A 21393-nucleotide genomic window follows, 5' to 3' on the forward strand; every position below is an offset into this window, starting at 1 on the left:
TTGGTACACCTTGGAAGTGATGGCCTTCCACTGAGAAACTGACCAGAGGTAGAGAGCTGCAATAAAAAATGATGTAGATGAGGTCTTTGTCAAGTCATATTGGCTTCTGAGCTCTCGTGGACACTATGCTGCTTGTTCATTCCCTGGGCCTCCCCTCAAACACAGCTGTGACATCATGCACACTGTGGTTCTTTATTTCTTAGAGTTTGCGGTAGTGCATCCTCCTGAGGTGGCCAGAGTGAATCTTCACAGCCTCTGCCATTGGCACTGAAGTTCTCTGCCTCCTGAGAGGGCCCCTTCCTCCAAGCTTGTCACAACAAGGAGCCCAGTTCACATCCCAGTGAGTCAGAGCCTAGGAGAAGAGAGGTAGATGTAGGCTGGCCTTTTGGGACTTAAGAGCAGTCCCTTAAGAGTTGCGTCCCAGTGCAAGGTTCATAGGGCTCGGCAGCCGTAGGCATACATACCCTAGCCTGTGCTACCATCAGCCAGGTGCAAGGTCACTGGTCAGAAACTTGCAGTAGCCACACAGCCAGCAGGTGCCCAATAAAAGGAGCATTTGTATTTGATCTGTTTTTGCAGTAGATGGTGATTTGGAGCTAAAGCTATAGCATGCTGTCTCTGGGGCTTTGCTTATGAGAAGCCCTGTCCAAAGCTGCATGTCTGGACAGGATTTATTCTCCTTGGAAAACAGTTCCTGGAAGCTACCATGGGAGGATTCTTTCTGAAAGTTTGATGCTGTATCTATAAACTTGGTGTGAAATCTTGTAGTCTACTCTGTTGTGATCTAATCATGCTTGTTTAGTAATTAAAAGTTCAGTGCAGGCCATGTGTGGTAGCTCATGCTTGTAATCCCAATGCTTTGGGAGACCAGGGCAGGAGAATTGCTTGAGGCAAGGAGTTTGAGACCAGCCTTTACAACATAGTGAGACCCCTATCTCTACCAGAAAAATTATCCAGGTGTCGTGGGACATGCCTATAGTTCTAGCTACTCTACTCACTGCAACCTTTGCCTCCCAGGTTCTATCGAGTCTCCTGCCTCAGCCTCCCAAGTAGCTGAGATTACAGGTGCCCACCACCATACCTGGCTAATTTTTTGTATTTTTAATAGAGACGGGGTTTCACCAGTTGCCCAGGCTGGTCTTGAACTCATGACCTCAGGTGATCCACCCACCTCAGCCTCCCTGCTTCTAAAATACTTTGAAGTACTGGATTAAATGCAATTCTTGTCCCTAAAATGAATGACTAGTTCACAAGAAAGGGCAGTCCCTAGAATCTAAAATCTAAGAATGAACAAAAAAGCCAGAGTAGCAGCCAGGACTGCCCCATGGGTGCAAAGCTGGGGGTCTTGACTGAGGACCTTGCATTAATGTCTCATACTGAGTTGAGACAAAGCTTGGGGTCTAATGTCTTACACTGAGTTGAGACAAAGCTTCGGGTCTAAGGGGTTGGAATTAAGTCACCAGCATAAAGTCAAGCTGCTTAAAAAAGGACTGAGGCAGACACTAGGAAAACCCAGCTGGCAGCTCAAGAACTAGCAGAGAAATTGGAATGTCTTAGCCTGTTTTGGGGTTAGGAGAACAGTCTTCCCTTGAGGCTGTGTAACCACAGGCCTGCCCTCATGTGGATTCAGGGCCAGTTTAACACTACCTGTGTTGTCTAGAAATCACCAAGCTGAGAAATGAAACAAAGGAGACCCTGGTCTACTTGACATCCAGAGGCACTTGGCAGAGATGCGTATCCACCCAGCAGGGGCATTCCCTGGCCCAGGGTGTACAGCATTACCACGGATAAAGCACTGCTTAGATGAACATAAAATCTAAAATCACAAGAAGAAACAGTCTACCGTACACAAATGTCAGGAGATGTACTCACTGAGAGACTTAGGTTCCTATAAACCTGTTATCACAGAATTGTCAGAGGGTGCTATAAAATATGCTTAAGTCTTGAAAGACATGAAAGCTAAAACAAAATGTGAGGAAAGATTAAATATTCTATTCTATAAATAAAAATTAAAAGGATCAAAGGACTAAATGTCAGAGCATAACTATAAAACTCTTAGAAGAAAATATAGATAGAAATCTATGTGACCTTAGATTAGGGAACAGTTTCTTAGATATGACACCTAATGCATAAGCAACTAAAGGAAAGAATCAATAAATTGGACTTCATCAAAATTTAAAACTTTTGACTGGACACAATGACTCATGCTTATAATTCTAGCACTAAGGCCAGGAATTCAAGACCAGCCTGAGCAACATGGCAAGACTTTATCTCTACAAAACATTTTAAAAATTAAAAGCTTGGCCAGGCACGGTGGCTCATGCCTGTAATCCTAAAACTTTAGGAGGCCAAGGTGGGCGGATCATCTGAGGTCAGGAGTTGGAGACCAGCCTGGCCAACGTGGTAAAACCCCATCTCTACTAAAAATACAAAAATTAGCCAGGTGTCGTAGCGAGCGCCTGTAATCCCATTTACTTGGTAGGCTGAAGCAGGAGAATCGCTTGAACTCTGCGGGCAGAGGTTGCAGTGAGCAGAGATCACGCCACTTCACTCCAGCCTGGGCAAAAGAGAAAAACTTTATCTCAGGTCCAGAATTCAAATTATATAAAGAACTTGTACAGTTCAACAATAAAAAGACTAATAACACAGTTTTAAAATGAGCAAAAGATCTGAATAGAAATTTCTGCAGAGAATATATACAAATCATAAGCACATAAAAAGACAATCAACATCACTAGCCATCAGGGAAATACAAAGCAAAACTAATACTTCATACCCATTTGGAGATCTGTGATTAAAAGATCAGATAGTCAGATAATAAGAACTGTTGGTGAGGATAGGGAGAAATTTAAGCACTCATAGACTGCTGATGGTAATGTAAAGTCTTTCAGCACCTTTGGGAAACAGTCTGGAAATTCCCCAAATGGTGAAATATAGAGTTATCATCTCACCCAGCAGTTCCTACACCTAGATACATACCCAAGATAATTGAAAATGTATATCCATCCAATAACTCATACATAAATGTTCACATCTGTACATAGTAACCAAAAAGTGGAAACAGCCCAAAGGTCCATCAGCTGATGAATAGATAAACAAAATATGGTCTATCCATACAATAGAATATTATTCAGCAATAAGAGGAATGGAATATTTACACGTGCTACAATAACGATAAACCTTAAAGGCATTATGCTAAGAGAAAGAAGCCAGTCACAAAGGATCATAGGTTGTATGATTCCATTGACAGGAAATATCCAGAATGGAAAATCCATAGAGAAAGAAAGTGGAATAATAGTGATTGACAGGGGCTGAGGGAGGGAGGATAAGGAGTGATTACCAATGGATACAGTTTCTTTTTGGAATTATGAAAATGTTCTGGCATTAGACAGTGGTGATGGTTTCATAACCTTATGAATATACTAAAGGCTAATAAATTCTATAAAGTGGTGAAGTTTATGTTATGTGTATTATATCTCACAAAAAAGAACAATAAACCATCAAAAAAGACCAGACAGATTTGGAAATGAACCAAGAAAAAATACTTTCAGAAAAGAAAAATAATGATTTCAGTTTAAAAGTCAGCAAGCATTTCAGGGAGCAGATCAGAGCCAGCTGAAAAGAACATTCCGTCTACAGAATTGGCCAAAGTGCCACAGAGGTGAGAAGGTGCAGCTGAAGATGAGGCAAGAGGGAGGAGTCCCCCCAAAAGGATATGCTGCAGGGCAGTTGTCAAGAGGGAGTTAACAGGCTTACCAGAAGGTGAAAAAAATCTCAGATTTGGAAATGGAGCAAGTTCTGAACAGAATAAATAAAATGAATTCTCCACCTGAGAGAAACTACAGTGTGCCACAGACAGAAAGTCCTGCTTATTGAGGAAGACACTCATGTTTGCTTTGTGGCTTTTTGTGGCCCTTATGTCTCAGGCCGTGCATGCCCTGAATGAGAAGCCTGGAGGATAGCCCTTGGATTGGCTTCTGTAGGCAAAATCTTGACCCCACATCCTGGGTCCTGCTGCCACAGGGGTTGGTCCTTTAGCAGCTGTGTCCCCAGGGTCTCACAAGACCATCCAGCCATAAATACAGTGCTAGCAAGATCTATATAATAATGACAAATCATATTTGTCATTCTCGACTTCTCACTTGAAAGTGGCAGTGAGTGAGCATTCACTTGGGGCGGAGCTTTCTGCTTTCCAGACAGAATGAGTGTAGTGAGCTTCCAGGATTCTGGTGCTGAATTTTCAGAGGAGGTTGGATTGGATCCTCATATGCGGAAAATGAGATAAAACAAGATTTTTTTAACAAAGGCCTTACAAAAAATGCAGGTACTTTCTTGATATGGCCATTTTCTTGTATTGATTCTCAGTGAAATCCAGGAGGAGCCCTTCAAAACACCCGTCAGTGGAGGGCTGGCACAGTGTCTTACACCTGTAATCAGTGCTAACACTCTGGGAGGCTGAGGCGGGCAGATTACTTGAGGCCAGGAATTTGAGACCATCTTGGTCCTGGTCAACATGGTGAAACCCCATCTCTCCTGAAAATATAAAAATTAGCTGGGTGTGCTGGTACGTGCGTGTAGTCCCAGCTACTCAGGAGGCTGAGGCAGCATAATTCCTTGAACTCAGGAGGCAGAGGTTCCAGTGAGCAGAGATCACGCCACTGCAGCCTGCGCAAGAGTGAGAATCTGTCTCAAAAACAAAACAGGCTGGGTGCAGTGGCTCATGCCTGTAATCCCAGCACTTTGGGAGATTGAAGCTGGAGGATCACCTGAGGTCAGGAGTTGAAGACTAACCTGGCCAACATGGTGAAACCATCTCTACTATAAAAATACAAAAATTAGCCAAGCATGTTGGCGACAAGCTGAGGCAGGAGAATTGCTTGAACCTGGGAGGCGGAGGTTGCAGTGAGCTGAGATTGTGCCATTGCACTCCAGCCTGAGCAACAGAGCAAGACTTGTCTCAAAAAACAAAACACCCATCAATGGAGATTTTTTTTCTTTGTTTTACCTTTTTTTTTTTTTTTTTGAGATAGAATCTCACTCTGTCCCCTAGGCTGGAGTGCAGTGGTGTGATCTTGGCTAACTGCAACCTCCGCCTCCCAGGCTCAAGCAATTCTCCTGCCTCAGCCTCCCTAGTAGCTGGGATTACAGGTGTATGCCACCACACCAGGCTAATTTTTGTATTTTTAATACAGACATGGTTTCACCATGTTTGCTAGGCTGGTCTTGAACTCCTGACTTCAAGTGATCTGTCCACCTCAACCTCCCAAAGTGCTGGGATTACAGGCGTGAGCCACCACATCCAGCCTTCAGTGGAGATTTTCTTTGAGGCACAGTGTCGTGCAGTGGCCTGGGAGTGGTGCACAAAGTAATACACCAGGTTAGGCTCAGGTCCCCATTTCCTCAGAGGGGTGGGGGGATGATCTTGAGACACATGGTCTTTCTGAGTCCATGTCCTTTCAGGAAGAATGGACCTCCCAGGAGAACCCTCATAGGAGATATCCCTTAAGCATTAGGCCTGTAAAGTGTATCTTTGTCCTTGTCTCATGGTGAGCAGCACATGTCAGCTCCTACTGTTGTTCCTTCATTGTACGTCACAGTAGCTGGGCAGTGAGACCCCTGCAACCTGACTGGCACTTCCTAGCCAAGAGCCTCAGGTGGGTTGGGAGCCAAGTGCTAGCCTCTCATGTACAGGGTAGCTGTCTTGTGTCAACCTGTGAGTCTTCTGCTCCACCCTGCCCTAGGGTCAGGTGTTAGGTAGAAGCACGTAGGGACTTGAGGTAATTGACTAACTACAGGGCAAGTAGGCCTGCAGAGACAGAACCTAGGATGGAGCCTGTTTGTAAGTGGGGAAGCCCTGGTCAACTATGCCCTTCCTTCACAGATGTCTGGACCCATCGGGCAGCTGCTATAGATCCATTTACCTGGTGCTTCCAGGGATACTGTAACAACTGGTACAAGCCCACATGCAGTCTGGGGAGATGCAGTTCCAGTGGGCCACTGGCCCCAGGGTCCCTGAATGGGGTATCTGGCAGAGGCAGGTGGGGAGACTCCTAAGGGCTCTCAGGGGTTCTGGAACAGCTGGAGCTTGGCAGTGCCAAGCAAGCAAATGTCATGGGCCAGTGCTGTGGTGAGCTCAAGAAGCCACTGCACTCCCTAGAAACTTAGATGATAGTTGGGCATTGCCGTGACATTCTTACTGTATTTTACAAAACGATAGTTACATGAAAGTCTGACTTTTTGCCCATGTTTCACAATAGATTCTTCCATTGTAATGCATGAAACCCTTTCAGATCAGTCTGAACCAGGACAATTCATGTTAGAAAAAATTAGAACAAGCTAATATTCTATTTCCATTTTCAGAACATCTGAGAGAAAGCATTTTTGATTGTTAACAAAAGTTTATTCAACAAAAAGTTTAATATGAAAATGTACATGACCTGATTTTTACATCATAGTAAAACAAGCTCTTTGGAGAGGCAAATGTCTGACATTTAAAAAAATAATAATTAAAAAGGATTTTGAGGAGCACTGACTCACAGCTTCCAGAACATTTAACAACACCCACAGGTGGACGATTTGCCCTGTTATGGGACATTAGAAGAAAGGAGAACAGGCTCGTTGGTTTCACAGAGCAGTGTCAAGGACACAGACAAAACTTCTTATTTTTCCAGTTTTTCACATGGATACAAATGAAAAGAATCCAGGATTCTGCACACTGGTGTTCCTGCCCACATTTCTGTGACCTGGGGTGACTAGCAGGGAAAACAGCTGAAGACAGTGTCCAGAGGAGGGGCTAACAGGCCAGAGGCTGGTTAGCAGGGGGAAGGCAGGCAGAGAGGAGGGCTCTTGCGTACTAGACAGAAGGATGATTCATGTGAACTCCTGGAGGAAATAAGACCAGTGACAGCACCTGTGATCCAGGGAGTTTGTCACATTTAGAGATGTTTAAAACAGCATTATGAGAAAACATTTACCCAACTTCTTCAAAAGAGAGGTGTTGAGGAAGTAAGCTATTCATTATGTAGCCTCTCTTTAATATTTATAAAGACTAATGTACAGTTGCCCCTCCATATCCATGGGTTCCACATCCATGGATTCAACCAACTGGATCAAAAATATTTGGGAAAAAAACATTCCACAAAGTTTCAAAAAGCAAAAACTGAATTTGCTATATGCCAAATACTACATTGAATCCATGCAAATGAAGTTATTTTTAGGCATTGTACTATGGATTGTAAGTGATCTGGAAATTATTTAAAGTATATAGGAGGCTAGCCGGGCTCAGTGGCTCACACCTGTAATCCCAGCACTTTAGGAGGCTGAGGCAGGCAGATCACCTGAGGTCAGGAATTCGAGACCAGCCTGGCCTTCATGGGGAAACCCCATCTCTACTAAAAATACAAAAATTAGCTGGATGTTGTGGTGTGTGCCTATAATCCCAGCTACTTGGAAGCTGAGGCGGGAGAATCACTTGAACCTGGGAGGCAGAGGTTGCAGTGATCCATGCTCACACCGCTGCATTCTAGCCTGTGCAACAAAGTGAGACTCCGTCTCAAAAAAAAAAAAAAAAAATGGTAGTCCGGGCATGGTGGCTCACAACTATAATCCCGGTACTTTGGGAGGCTGAGGCAGGAGTTCGAGACCAACCTGGCCAACATGGTAAAACCTCGTCTCTACTAATAATACAAAAATTAGCCGGATGTGGTGGCGTGCATCTGGTAATCTCAGCCACTCAGGAGGCTGAGGCAAGAATATCGCTTGAACCCAAGAGGCAAAGGTTGCAGTGAGCCAAGATCAGGCCATTGTACTCCAGCCTGGGCAACAAGAGTGAAACTTTATCTCAAAAAAAATAAAAATAAAAAATAAAGTATGTACAAGGCTGTGCCTATGTTATATGCATATACTACATCGTTTTATGTAAGAGACTTGAACATCCTTGGATTTTGATACCTACTGGGGATCCTGGAACCAATCCCCCTGCAGATACCAAAGGATGATTGTACTGTGGAAAAATAGTTTAGATGGAATGTTACTTGCAAAAAGCAGGACATACAGTTAAAGTATGATTAGTGTATAGATAAGTACAATCAGAAATGAAAGAGGAGCATTACTACCAACCTTACAAAGAAGATTTCAATGGCATGATGTTTCAGTGTATGCCAATAAAGGCCATGTGTGGTGGCTCACACCTGTAGTCCGAGTACTTTGGGGGGCCAAGGCAGGTGGATCGCCTGAGGTCAGGAGTTTGAGACCAACTTGGCCAACATGGTAAAACCCTGTCTTTATTAAAAATACAATAAATTAACCAGTTGTTGTGGTGTATGCATGTATCCCTAGCTACTCAGGAGGCTTAGGCATGAGGATCCCTTGAGCCCAGGAGGTGGAGGTTGCAGTGAGCTGAGATGTCGCCACTGTACTCCAGCCTGGGCCACAGAATGAGAACCTGTCTCAAAAAATATATATGGAATTTAAAAATAAACAAATCTCTTATTATTTCAACAATGTGCGCAGCATCTTCACCAGGAGATTCCATCTTAAGAAACTACTTTCTTTGCCCATCCCTAACAACTCCTCATTTGTTCAAGTTTTTTATGAGATTGCAGCAATTCAGTCCCATCTTCAGGCTTTATTTCTAATTCTAGTTCTTTTACTATTTGTACCACATCTGTAATGACTTTCTCTACTGAAGTCTTGAACCTCTCAAAGTCATCCATGAGGGTTGGAATCTGCTTATTCCAAACTTTTGTTAATGTTGATATTTTGACATCCCATGAATCTCACATGTCCTTAATGACATCTAGAATGGTGAATCCTTTCCAGTAGGTTTTTACTTTGCCCGGATCCACCAGAGGAATCAGCTATGGCTTTACAAAATGTATTTTTTAAATTATTATTTAATTTATTTAAGAGATAGGGTCTTGCTGTGTTGCCCAGGTTGGAGTGCAGTATTATTCACTGGCACAGTACTACTACTAATCAACCCAAGAGTTTTGATATTCTCTGTTTCCAGCCTGGGCAGTTCACCTCTCCTTAGGCAACCTGGTGGTCTCCTGCTCGCAGAAGGTCACTATACTGATGCCAAACTTAGTGTAGACACCCGATTGGCATAGCACACTAAAGCTCAAAACTTATGGACTTAAGCAATTATCCTGCCTCAAGTCTCCAGGTAACTGGGACTACAGGCAAAAATGTACCTCTTAAATAATGTAAATTGAAAGATGAAAATGCTCCTTGTTCATGAGCTGCAGAATGTGTATTGTGTTAGTCGACATGAAAACAACATTCATCTCTGTTAGAGCTCTTGGGTGACCAAGTGCATTGCCAGTGAGCGGGAATCTTTTGAAAGGAATCTTTTTTTCTGAGCAGTAGGTATCAACGGTGGGCTTAAAATATCCGGTAAACCACCCTCTAAACAGATGTGCTGTTATCTAGGCTTTCTTATTGCATATTGCATATTGCAGAGAAAATTTAGCATAATTCTTAAGGACCCTAGGATTTTTGGAATAGTTAATGAGTATCGACATCCACTTAAAATCACCAGCTGCATTTACCCCACTAAGATAATTAGTCTGTCCGCTGAAACTTGAAGCCGGACTTTGACTTCCCTTTTCTAGCTAGAAAAGTCCTAAATGACATCTTCTTCTGATAGAAGGCTGTTTTACCTACATTGACAATCTGTTGTTTAGTGGTACCACCTTCCTCCGTGGTCTTAGCTAGATGATCTAATTGCTGCAACTTTTACATTGGCACTTGCTGCTTTACCTTGTAGTTTTATGTTATAGACACAGCTTCTTAAACCTCATGAGCCAACCTCTGCTAGCTTGAGATTTTCTTCTGCAGCTTCCTCACCTCTCTCAGCCTTCGTAGAATTGAAAAGAGTTAGAGCCTTGCTCTGGATTAGGCTGTGGCTTAAAGAAATGTTGTGGCTGGTTTGATGTTCTCTCCAGAGCACTAGAACTTTCTCTATACTAGCAATAAGGCTGTTTCACTTTCTTTTCAAACATGTGTTCACTGGAGTAGCACTTTTAACTTCCTTTAAGGACTTTTCCTTTACATTCACAACTTGGCTAACTGGTGCAAGAGGTGTAGCTTTTGGCCTGTCTCTGCTTTCAACCTGTCTTCCTCATGAAGCTTAATCATTTCTAGCTTTTGGTTTAAAGTAAGAGCCTTGCAACTCTTCCTTCACTTGAACACTTACTTAGAGACCATTGTGGGATTATTGATTGGCCTAATTTCAATATTGTTGTATGTCAGATAATAGGGAGGCCTGGGGAGAGGAAGGGAGACAAGGGAACAACCAATTGGTGGAGCAGTCAGAACATAAACACCATTTATTGATTAAGTTCACCATCTTAAATGGGTGTGGTTTGCAGTGCCCCAAAACAATTACAGTACTAACATGAAAGATCACTAATGGCAGATCACCAAAACAGATATAATAAGAATGAAAATGTTTGAAATATTGTGAGAATTATCAGAATGTAACAGAGACATGAAGTGAGCACATGCCATCGGGGAAATGGCGCTGATAGACTTGCTTGATGCAGGGTTTCCACAAACCTTCAACTTGTAAAAAATGTAGTATCACAGTGAGGTAAAGCACAATAACACAAGGTATGTCTGTGAACTTTTTCAGGATTCTGTCTTCTTGAAAAATTGACTCCTTCATCTTTATCACTGTATATTTCCTTTATCCTTGATAAATTTACTGGCTCTGATGCCTGCTTTGCTTATGTAACTACTCCAGCTTTTTTTGATTAGTGTTACCATGGCATATCTTTCTCCATTCCTTGCTTTTTTTTCAAAAAAAACGTAGACTTTGTTAGAGCTGTTTTTGTTCATAGCAAAATTAAACAGGAAATACAAGGAGTTCCCATATGCTCCATGCCCCAACACAGAGCATCCCCCGCTGTCAGCATCCCCCGCTGTCAGCATCCCCACCAGAGTGGGACACATCATCACCCAAAGTCCATAGTTTACATTAGGGTTCACTCTTAATGTTGTACATTTTATAGGTTTTAACCAATGTATAATAACATATATTCACCATTATATCTTACAGAATTGTTTTTTGTTTTTTGGTTTTATTTTTTAGACAGAGTCTTGCTCTATTGCCCAGGCTGGAGTACAGTGGCATAGCTGCATCTTGGCTCACTGCAACCTCTGCCTCCCGGGTTCAAGTGATTCTCCTGCCTCAGCCTCCTGAATAGCTGGGATTACAGGCGTGCGCCACCACACTTGGCTAATTTCTGTATTTTCATAGAGATGGGGTTTCACCGTGTTGGCCAGGCCAGCCTCAAACTCCTGATCTCAAGTGATCTGCCCACCTTGGCATCCCAAAGTGCTGGGATTACAGGCATGAGCCACCACACCCAGCCATAATAGTTTCAATGCCTTAAAAATTCTCTGTGCTTCATTTATTTACTCTCCTTCCCCTCAACCTGTGGAAACCGCTGATCTTTTTATTGTCTCCATAGTTTTGCCTTTTACAGGCTGTCACATAGTTAGAATCATCACTTTTCTTCTATTTATTTATGTACTTACTTTTTATTCTTAGAGACGGGATCTCATCATTTTGCCCAGGCTGTTCTCAAACCCCTGGGTTCAGGCTATCCTCCTGCCTTAGCCTCCCAAGTAGCAGGGACTACAGGCATGAGCCACTGTGTCCATCTACTGTTAATCTGTCTTTGTCTTTTGTAGTTAAAATTAAATTTTTGAGAACATAAACTGTTTTTTTTTTTGAGATGGAGTCTTGCTGTGTCACCATACTGGCATGCAGTGGCTTGATGTCAGCTCGCTGCAACCTCCATCTCCTGGGTTCAAGTGATTCCCCTGCCTCAGCCTCCTGAGCAGCTGGGACTACAGGCGCATGCCACCACACCTAGCTAATTGTTTGTACTTTAGTAGAGATGGGGTTTCACCACGTTGGCCAGGATGGTCTCAATCTCCTGACCTCATTATACATCCGCCTCAGCCTCCCAAAGTGCTGTGATTACAGGCGTGAGTGACTGTGCCCAGCCATATAAACCCATTTCTTAAAAACATTTTCCTTTTTTATCTATTTTTAATTGGCATATTTAGAGCTTTCACATTTAAAGTTGACTGATGTAGTTATATTAATATCTGCCATATTTTAGCACTTATTCTTTTTTTTTTTCTTTCTGAGACAGATTCTCACTCTGTGGCCCAGGCTGGAGTGCAGTGGCACCATCTCGGCTCAATGCAACCTCTACCTCCTGGGTTCAAGTGATTTTCCTGCCTCAGCCTCCTCAAGCAGCTGGGATTAAAGGCACCTGCCACCATATCCAGTTAATTTTTGTATTTTTAGTAGAGATGGGGTTTTACCGTGTTCACCAGGCTGGTTTTGAACTCCAGACCTCAGGTGATCCACCTGCCTCAGCCTCCCAAAGTGCTGGGATTTCAGGCGTGAGCTACCACACCCGGCCTTATTCTTTTTTTAAAAAAAAATCTTTTTATCTTCTTTTTTTGCCTTCTCTGGTTTTGAGTATTTTATATGATTAAATTTTCTCAGCTGGGCATAGTGGTTATGCCTATAATCCCAGCACTTGGGAGGCTGAGGTGAGTGGATCACCTGAGGTCAGGAGTTTGAGACCAGCCTGGCCAACATAGTGAAATCCTGTCTCTACTAAAAATACAAAAATTAGCTGGGCATTTTGATGGGCACCTGTAATCCCAGGTCCTTGGGAGGCTGAGGCAAGAAGTGGATGTTGCAGGAAGCCGAGATTATGCAGTTGCACTCCAGCCTGGGTGACAAGTGAAAATCCATCTCCAATAACAAATAACAATAAAATAAAAATAGATGTTCTATCCTCTCAGCATTATTAATTATGCTTTTAAAAAATGTTTTAGTGATTGCTCCAGAGTTTACAATGAAGATTTATAACCTAAGTCTACTTTCAAATAATATTATATCACTTCGTGGGTAGTAGAGAGAGTTCCCCACTCTTCCTCTGTGCCCTATGACATTGATACCACTTATTTCACTCATTCATAATCTATAATCATTCAAGACATGGTGGCTATTATTTGCTTGAACAGAAAGTTGTCTCTCAGATCAGTTGGGAATAGGAAACATAAAAGATTCTATTTTATGTTCACTTTTTTCTCTCTAACAGCCTTCCTTTCTTGCAGATGTGAGTTTCTGGCCTGCATCATTTATCTTCTGTCTGAAAGACTTTTAACATTTCTTGCAAGGCAGGTCTTCTGGTAACAGATTCCGGTGTCTCTTTGTTTATTTTTGTCTGAGAAAGTCATTATTTCTCCTTCACTTTTGAGCCATAATTTCACTGGATGCAGAATTCTAGGTTGGCAGGAGGTTTGTTTAAACACTTTAATTTCACTTCACTCTTTCTTGCATGAATGATTTCTGAAGGGAAGTGTGATATAATGTTTTTGTGCAGGTTAAAAGAGCAGAACCTTGTGAAAGAGCTAAGGCCGCGAGACCTCCTGGAGAGCAGCAGTGACAGTGATGATAAGGTCCCTTTGACTAAGCCTTCCTCATTGTCCAAGCGAAAACTTGAGCTTGAGGTAGAAACGGTAGAGAAGAAGAAGAAAGGGCGGCCTCGGAAGGACTCTCGTCTCATGCCCGTGTCTCTGTCTGTCCAGGTGAGGCCAGTGGGCCCATCCTGCCTTCTTTAGCCTACCTTTCTGCAATTAGAGCTTGAAGGCCCTGGGTGCATGGTGAGCCTCAGCTGGGTGGGGCACCTTGAGAGCCAGCTGGCTTAGACATGCAGCCCCTGACCACATTCCCCTTCAGACCTGCCCTTGACCCACCCAGAACCCTTGAGCAGGTTCCCTGACATCAACTGGCCTGTCTGTAAGGTGAGGATTGTTGTAGCATTCCCCTCTGCTTCCTCCCTCCAAAGATGGAAATGTCCTGGCCACAGGCCCAGCCTCACTTCTGGGTGACCTGCCTTTACCCTGTAGTATTAGAGCAAGGCTCAGGAACTTTTCTGGCTCTTCCAGTCTCCAGCTACCCTAACTGCAGAAAAGGAGGCCATGTGTCTGTCTGCACCAGCACTTGCACTGAAGCTGCCAATTCCAGGCCCCCAGAGAGCATTCACCCTCCAGGTAAGTGCTGGGACCCTGCCAGTTCTCCCTCAGGCACACCCAGAGATTCTCCGTCGCCTATCCCATATAAACCCTCTCTTGTCACATCCTTGGAGATTGGTTTCCAGTGGCTCTCTGTCACCTTCTGGGGGAAGTCACAGCTGGTTGGGGCACCCACCAACTCTAAGCAAAATTGCCAGCCTCCACTCTCACCCATCCATAGCCTCTGTCTGGTTTTGCACTTAGGGTCCCAGCTGCTTGGGCTGCCATTACCACCACATGTTCTGGTGCTCTTCAGGACTCCTCTCAGGTGTCCCTGCTGGAAGCCACCTCCGTCTCCACACACAGCCCTCAGCAGCCTCGGGCTTGGTATCAGTGGGACTCTGTGGTCATGATCTATCTCCCAACCATCCTGCTAGCTTTATCTCCTTCTCAGTGTCCAGCACAGTTGTCCTCAGAGTTGTTTGGGTTCTTGGAATGGAAGCTTGTAAGCATGTGGTTATCCAAAACACAATTCTGGAGCAAATAATCCTTTATACCCAGAGCCCTCTGGTCATTTGGCCCAGCACAGTATCTAGGCCTCTCCCGCTGTGGTACCGTCACACACACTACTGCTTTTCTGCATACCCTTTGTACCTCAGCTCAGGTGCACGTCTTCGAGCAACCTTCTTGGACCCTGTGTGCAGGTCACTTCCCACTGGCTGCACAGTACTCTGAGCCCCAGCTGGTCCTCACAGGGCACCAGAGAGTCGGCGTCAGCCCTTCCCACCATAGGTCCTTCTGGGCCACAGTACTGAGGAATGAAGCAGGGAAGCCGAAGGGTAGGGACCCACAGGTTTTGTTCTTATTGCTGGTGTGAGGGGAGGCAGGGGTGCCTCCAGTGGTCAGCAGCACTTGGATGTGCTCTTGCACTCACAGGTGTTCTGACGTAGGTTCCCCCCTGGGTGCCCTGCTTCTCAGCACAGAACTCTCCCAAACTCTTCTAGCCCTTCCCCTAGGCCTCTTTCCTGCCAAGCGCTGCTTGGGACATGGCAGTTGGCCCTTGGCCCAACTCACCCACTTGTGTGGCCACATGAGCACAGACTGTTTGGTGGTCCTGCCTATTTTTCCAAAGGGAAAAATCTATTGGTTAGACACGCATGCGGCTGAGCCCATCTGGTGCCAGACACCAAACTAGTTGCTTCTTATACATGCTGTGCCGGAAACACTTCTGCCAGTTTAGTCTCAGTTGAACAGACCAAGTCTCACTGCCACAGGAACTGGAGACCCTCTTTGGGGTTTTCTAGATGTTCCCTCCAAGCACTGACATGGGCTCTATTCTTGCCAAACACTGCCATCTTTGAAGCTCCTTCAAGTAGGAGGCTAGAATCTCAAGTCTCACTCCCAGCTTGATCCTTTGCAGTGTGCTTTTGGGCACGTCACTCCCTTGTGAGATGAGGTGGCGGGGTTGGAGACTTTGGGGTCTTTAGCCCTGGCACTGCTTCTCTTCTCCGGCTGTTCAACTACACGGATGACAGAGTAGAAACCAGTTCCCAGCATTCTCCTTGCCCTGGGGGCCGCATGTCTGGCCCTCTGGGCCTCCCACTCAGCCCTTTTGCCCTGCCTGCCCTTTCCCTCCTCTGTTGGCCAGTCAGTCTGCCTCTGTGTCATGCTGCTGCCTTGGGGCCCTGGGCTACAGAACCTTGGAGCATGTCACCTGGGCTGCAGCCCTTGTCTGAGCAGGCCCGTGTGTTTACTTCATCCAGGTCAGCTCCGATCCCTCCATGTACATTGAGGTGGAGAATGAAGTGACAGTGGTGGGGGGCGTGAAGCTGAGCCGCCTGAAGTGCAACCGGGAAGGGAAGGAGTGGGAGACGGTGCTCACCAGCCGGATCCTCACTGCTGCAGGCAGCTGGTAAGGGTGGACAGGTCCTCAGCCGGCCCAGGTGACACAGGCACACATGCCATCATTCTGGTCCTGGGCCTGTTTAGGGGAGGTGCATGGCCCTGGGAGCTCCAGCTCCCACAGGGGTTCACATCAGGCTTCATTCCAGGCCAGGCATATGCGCTTGTCATCTCAGTCCCTGCAGCACCCAGCAAGGTCAGCATCAGTATCCCCATGTTACAGATGGGGAAACTGAGCCCTTGAGGGTTACCCAAGCCAGGCTTTGAACCTGATGGTCTGATTTCCTTGTCCAGCCAGATCCCCAAAGTCTCGAGTTCCACACTGAGGTGTGCCTGGCTCACTTTGACTTGGGCTTGTTCCTTTTCTGGATCCCAGATTTCCATCCAAATTGGTCAGGATGGGTTTCTGACTGTCTCTGAAGTCCCCATCCCAGCCCTTTCCAGATTCTGCACTGTGGGGTGGACCTTGATTCAGTGATTGGTCACCCAGTGTCTTCCCCTGGTCTCCTGGAACTGTACCTGAGCCCTCTCCCTGTGTTCAATGTGGAAGGGGAACCAGTGTTTCTCCTCAGGTTCCTGCCTGGCATAGCGTCCCAGTCAGGACTACATGGGAGACATTCAGCAGGGGTTTACAGACGTGACCACTTAGGTACAGTCATCGTAATTATACCCTTAATCATCTGCCATGAGGTCCCTTGTAGATACTTTTACTTGTGTCAAAGCACATGGCCTTAGGTCTTAGACCACAATTCTTGTGAGCCCTGAGTGAGTTTTGTGTTGTTAGGCCTAGGGAACCCTACTGTTTGTTCTGTTCCTCCCTTGAATCCCCCCTCGGGATGAGCCAGCTAAACTCCCAATCCCAGGCACCCATGTGTCAGATGCTGCCGTGGGCTCTTACTCTCTGTCCCTTGCCCCAAGGCAGGTGGCTTGCCCAACTGAGCAAGGGGTGTCAGCACAGCCTTTCCCACAGTGACACAGCAGCTGTGGGGCAAGCCTACTGGGCCACCTGAGACCTCCCCTCCTGCTCAGTCCTGCTGAGTCCAGGCCCAGCCTGCAGACCTGCTCCCCAGTGCTGCAGCCCAAAAATGATGGCTTTCTTTGCAGTGGGCTGGCTTGAGGCAGGCTCTGACCACCAGAGATGAGCAGATAGAATTCAGTCACAGTATCAGCAGGGTCAACATAGTGAAACCCCATCTCTACCAAAAATAAAAAAGTTAGGCATGGTGGCATGTGCCTGTAATCCCAGGTACTCGAGAGGATGAAGCAGGAAATCGCTTGAACTGGGGAGGCAGAGGTTGCAGTTAGCCGAGATTGTGCCACCACACTCCAGCCTGGGTGACAGAGCAAGAACTCTGTCTCATACATACAAAAAAGGATTCAGTCACAGCCTACAGAGAGCTCCCTGCTGCCCATGCTGCGTAGAGTGTTCTCTGATTCATATTCTCCAAGTAAACATTTGTAAACAAAAGCATCTCACTTGCCTTTCTGTGTTTGGAGCCAGTAGCAACAGTGTCTCATTAGGAAAGCAGTTGGCGGAGCTACTTCCTTAGCTGACCTCCTTGAGCCTGCTGGGGTCACTGGCTCAGCAGGATAGAAGTGACACAAAGCAGGGCTCTGAGTGGCCTGCTGTGGCCAGGATCTCACTGTACTGGCTGCACATCTGCTACCACTGCCTGGGGTCTGAGCTCTGGCCTCACCCTGGGCCTGTGGCTGGGCATTATGGGGCTCTCTCTGGAAAGGCAACAGCCTGCTTGTGCAGGGCCCACCCTGGGCCCGGTGGTCACTCAGGACAGAAACTGGACAGTGTCCAGACTATTCTGTAAGGCAGTCCTTGTTTGGGAGCGACATATATCTCCCACGCCAGCCAGCCAGCCTCCTGGACACAGAGGTGCATGCCATCATCCCCACACTTTTCCCAGGCTGCCTTGATAGAGACCTTCTCAGAACTGGTTTGACTAGTTGTAGCCAGGAGACTGTCCTGTGGGTATTATGTGGCTTTATCCAATGAGCAAGACATGCTTCCTGGGTGATGATCAGGTGCATTGGCTCTCCAAAGCCCCCACACCTCCTGGTCAGCATCAGCGTGAGCTCAGGAAAGCCCAGGCAGCCTGTGGGCAAGAGGACAGAAGTCTTTTTTTTATCCAAGATCTCAGGGAGGCTCCAAAAGCCCCACCAGCCCCACCCTGGCGCAATCCACCTCCCGCTCTGGCTGTACCTGCTCAGGGGAGGGCCTTATGGGCCCAGGCAGAGGAAAGGCTCTGTACCTTCCAGGGCTGCTGTCTTGGCTGCAGCGCCCAACCCCCATAACACCTTCCCCCACCTCTGCCTTCCCAGTGACGTGGTGTGTGTCGCCTGTGAAAAAAGGATGCTGTCAGTGTTCTCCACCTGTGGTCGCCGTCTCCTCTCTCCTATCCTCCTGCCGTCCCCGATCTCTACTTTGCATTGCACAGGCTCCTACGTCATGGCACTCACTGCTGCAGCCACACTGTCCGTCTGGTGAGAGGCAGGCACAGGGTGGGGTGGGCTCCAGGCAGGGCAGGAGAGGGCTGTGCAGGCCCTACCTCACTGCAGGGGCAGGGAAGGCAATGGAGAAGGCTGGCCATCAGGCCCCAGAGGAGGCCCTGAGCAGTCAGTGATAGTGCTTGTGTTGGGTGACTTGGGTAGGCTAAGGGCTGAGGGATGGTGTGCAAGGGGAATAGAGGCAGCTGAAGTGGCCCATGCAACCGGTTGCACTGTCAGGGTCCTAGGCGGGGTTCATCAGAAATGGAGTCGTAGCTGGCAGATTGTGGCCATGTTCCTGATGTGGCTGCTGTGGCCTGGCTTCCTCCAAAGTGGTGTGGGTGCTGAGGGTTCCCCATGGCTCTGTTGCCTGGGCTCTGTGCTGCAACCTTAGACACAGGGAGTGTAGGGGCGCATGGGGTACAGAAGCTACTTATAGCCCAGAGCCCTCTCACTAGGAGAGGCCAGGTTAGAGGCGCATGCAGTAGGGACCAGGGTGTCTGAGTGACTGAGGCACAGTCTGATGTGTTTACCTAGGTTGGTGAGTAAACTGTTCCCTGTCTCCCTCCTAGGGATGTTCATAGACAGGTGGTTGTGGTGAAAGAAGAGTCTCTACACTCCATCTTGGCAGGTAATCCAGGCAGCAGGCTGCCCCTACTCTCCTGGGGGCCCAAGTTCCTGTCTGATGCTGCAGAAGGGCCCCACTCAGAGAGCCAGGCTCTGGCCTTAGCCCAAGGCCCTCAGTGAGGCAGGAGGTGCGGTTGTGCTTCAGGAGACACACAGTTTCTGGGGGCATGTTTGAATGGGTCCCCAAAAGGTAACAAGAGCCTGGTGTGTGGCAGTGAGAATGGCTTGCCCTCCCTATTTGCCAAGGCAGTGTTAACATATTTGCTGCTAAGACTGTGGGAGCTAGAGTTCGGATTTCTCCTTTGGTGTGTTTGCAAACACTTGCTGATCAGAACACACCTAGAACGCATTCCTGTGCTGTCCCCCCAGGAAGTGATATGACGGTATCACAGATCTTGCTGACGCAGCATGGAATCCCAGTAATGAACTTGTCCGATGGGAAGGCGTACTGCTTTAATCCGTCACTTTCTACATGGTAAGCAAGCTGACCCCGAGCCCTATTCCCTAGAAGAGTGTCTGTCTGCTTTGGACAGCAGAGCAAAGGGTCATGGCCTACAGGGCTGCCTAACCCTGCTTTTCCTGAGAGTCAGGTCCTGGAGTATAGGCTGCAGTGACTATCCATGCATGCTCCCCTGTCCTAGCAGGACACTGCAGCCTGTGACCTCTCCCTTAGAATGTATGTGCAGGAGCACTGTCCTCTTGTATTATTTTCAGGAGTCACTTTTTGAAAAAGGACAAAAATTTGTATGGTTCTTGCTGTGGCCCCCTTAGCCACGATGAGCATAGGTGAGTCAGATGTACAGGAGCCTTACCAGCACTAGTAAATTTTTGTGAGTTTAGTGAGCACTTCAGACTTCCTCAGTGAATTTGTAAGATGCTCATCCATTTATCCAGGCATGATGGTCTGTACCTTTCCTCTGTCCACTGTGGAATTTGAAGCTCTTTTCTGTACTTGCAAAATAATTTACACAACAGAGCTCTTAACCCAGCCACATGAAATATGTATGTTGTGTTCTAGCCGCTCCAAGTTCTTTTGTTCTGTCTCTACCTTTGGTCCTTAAGAACCAAAGCTTGCTACCTCCTAGCCCCTTTTCTGTTAAGAACTGCCACGCAGAAGTTTATATTCACAGAGAGACTTGTTTCTTGACTTTGGGAAAAAAAAATCTGCTGGATACAATGACTCACACTTATAATCCCAGCACTGTGCGAAGCTGAGAGGACTGCTTTATCCCAGGAGTTTGAAACCAGCATGGGCAACATAGTAAGACTGTCTCTACAAAAAAAAATTTTTTTTAGATAAGCCAGGTGCAGTGGCACACACCTGAAGTCCCACCTCCTTAGGAAACTGAAGCCCAGGAGGTCAAGGCTGCAGTGAGCCGTGATCGTACCACTGCATTCCAGCCTGGGCAACAGAGTGCGACCCTGTCTCAAAAGAAAAAAATCTCCACCGCCTGCTTCCCCAAATTGCAAAATGTTGTCTATTATATCTGATTGCTGTAATAATCAAAATAAGCTGACTATTTAAGAAGAGAAATATTGACTAGAGGCATCTTTGTATTTGGACACATTTACAAAGACACCTAGCTGTTCTAAAAGTGTGTGAAGAGTGTTTTCTTCACAAGGATGAGAAGGGTCCCAAGAAAGTGGAAGGGCTGTCAGTCTGGGGTAGTTGTAGAAGTACAAGAAGGTAGAGGCCTAGCATTGCTTGCCAGCTACAGGGCCCAGGCCACGTGGGCCCTGGGCAGATCATAGCTGTGTTTGAGCTAAGCATCAGAGCTCACAGCACATAGAGGCCTGCAGTCATCATGAACCAACATATGGAGCTGAAATGTTCACAGCAAGGGCCCTATCCACAGACTTTGCTTCATTCATTGTTTCTTTGGAACAATGATCTGTCAGGCCCATTATCATGAAACCTGTCAGTGATAGGCACCTGTGCCAAAGTGCAGGGGTGCTCAGCCTCTGCCGGCTTTCCTGCCTGTGTGTCAGCAGGGGCTGCTTCTCTGTGGCCTCCTTGCTAGCCTCCTCTGGTAGATCTCTTGGTTATCCTGAGCTCTGTTCCTGCCTTTGCCTCCCCAGGAACCTGGTTTCTGACAAGCAGGACTCACTGGCTCAGTGTGCGGACTTTAGGAGCAGCCTGCCATCCCAGGACGCCATGCTGTGCTCAGGACCATTAGCCATAATCCAGGGCCGCACCTCCAAGTACGTGACCTGAATGCCATGGCCAGTGTTCTTAGTCCTGTCCTGGGGAAGTGACTGGGTCAGTGCATGCACAGTCCCACCCAGGCCTGGTCTTTACCTGTCCCTCCCCTG

The 21393-nt window shown here is 46.7% G+C and overlaps 1 protein-coding gene across 5 annotated transcripts in view; it reads left to right on the plus strand.

Annotated features, from left to right (window-relative positions):
* Positions 1-21393, plus strand: part of LOC108291639 (protein HIRA) — a 106383-nt gene that overhangs the window by 54314 nt on the left and 30676 nt on the right. For all 5 annotated transcript variants that reach the window (XM_017512084.2, XM_017512083.2, XM_017512085.2 and 2 more), the window contains 7 exons: positions 13422-13626; positions 13987-14091; positions 15816-15964; positions 18289-18450; positions 19026-19084; positions 19450-19555; positions 21160-21282. In XM_017512084.2, the coding sequence (XP_017367573.1) occupies positions 13422-13626; positions 13987-14091; positions 15816-15964; positions 18289-18450; positions 19026-19084; positions 19450-19555; positions 21160-21282 (909 nt within the window). The remainder of the gene's footprint in view (positions 1-13421; positions 13627-13986; positions 14092-15815; positions 15965-18288; positions 18451-19025; positions 19085-19449; positions 19556-21159; positions 21283-21393) is intronic.

This window comes from Cebus imitator, unplaced genomic scaffold (assembly GCF_001604975.1).
Source record: "Cebus imitator isolate Cc_AM_T3 unplaced genomic scaffold, Cebus_imitator-1.0 Scaffold461, whole genome shotgun sequence".
Classification (NCBI taxonomy): Eukaryota; Metazoa; Chordata; class Mammalia; order Primates; family Cebidae; genus Cebus; species Cebus imitator.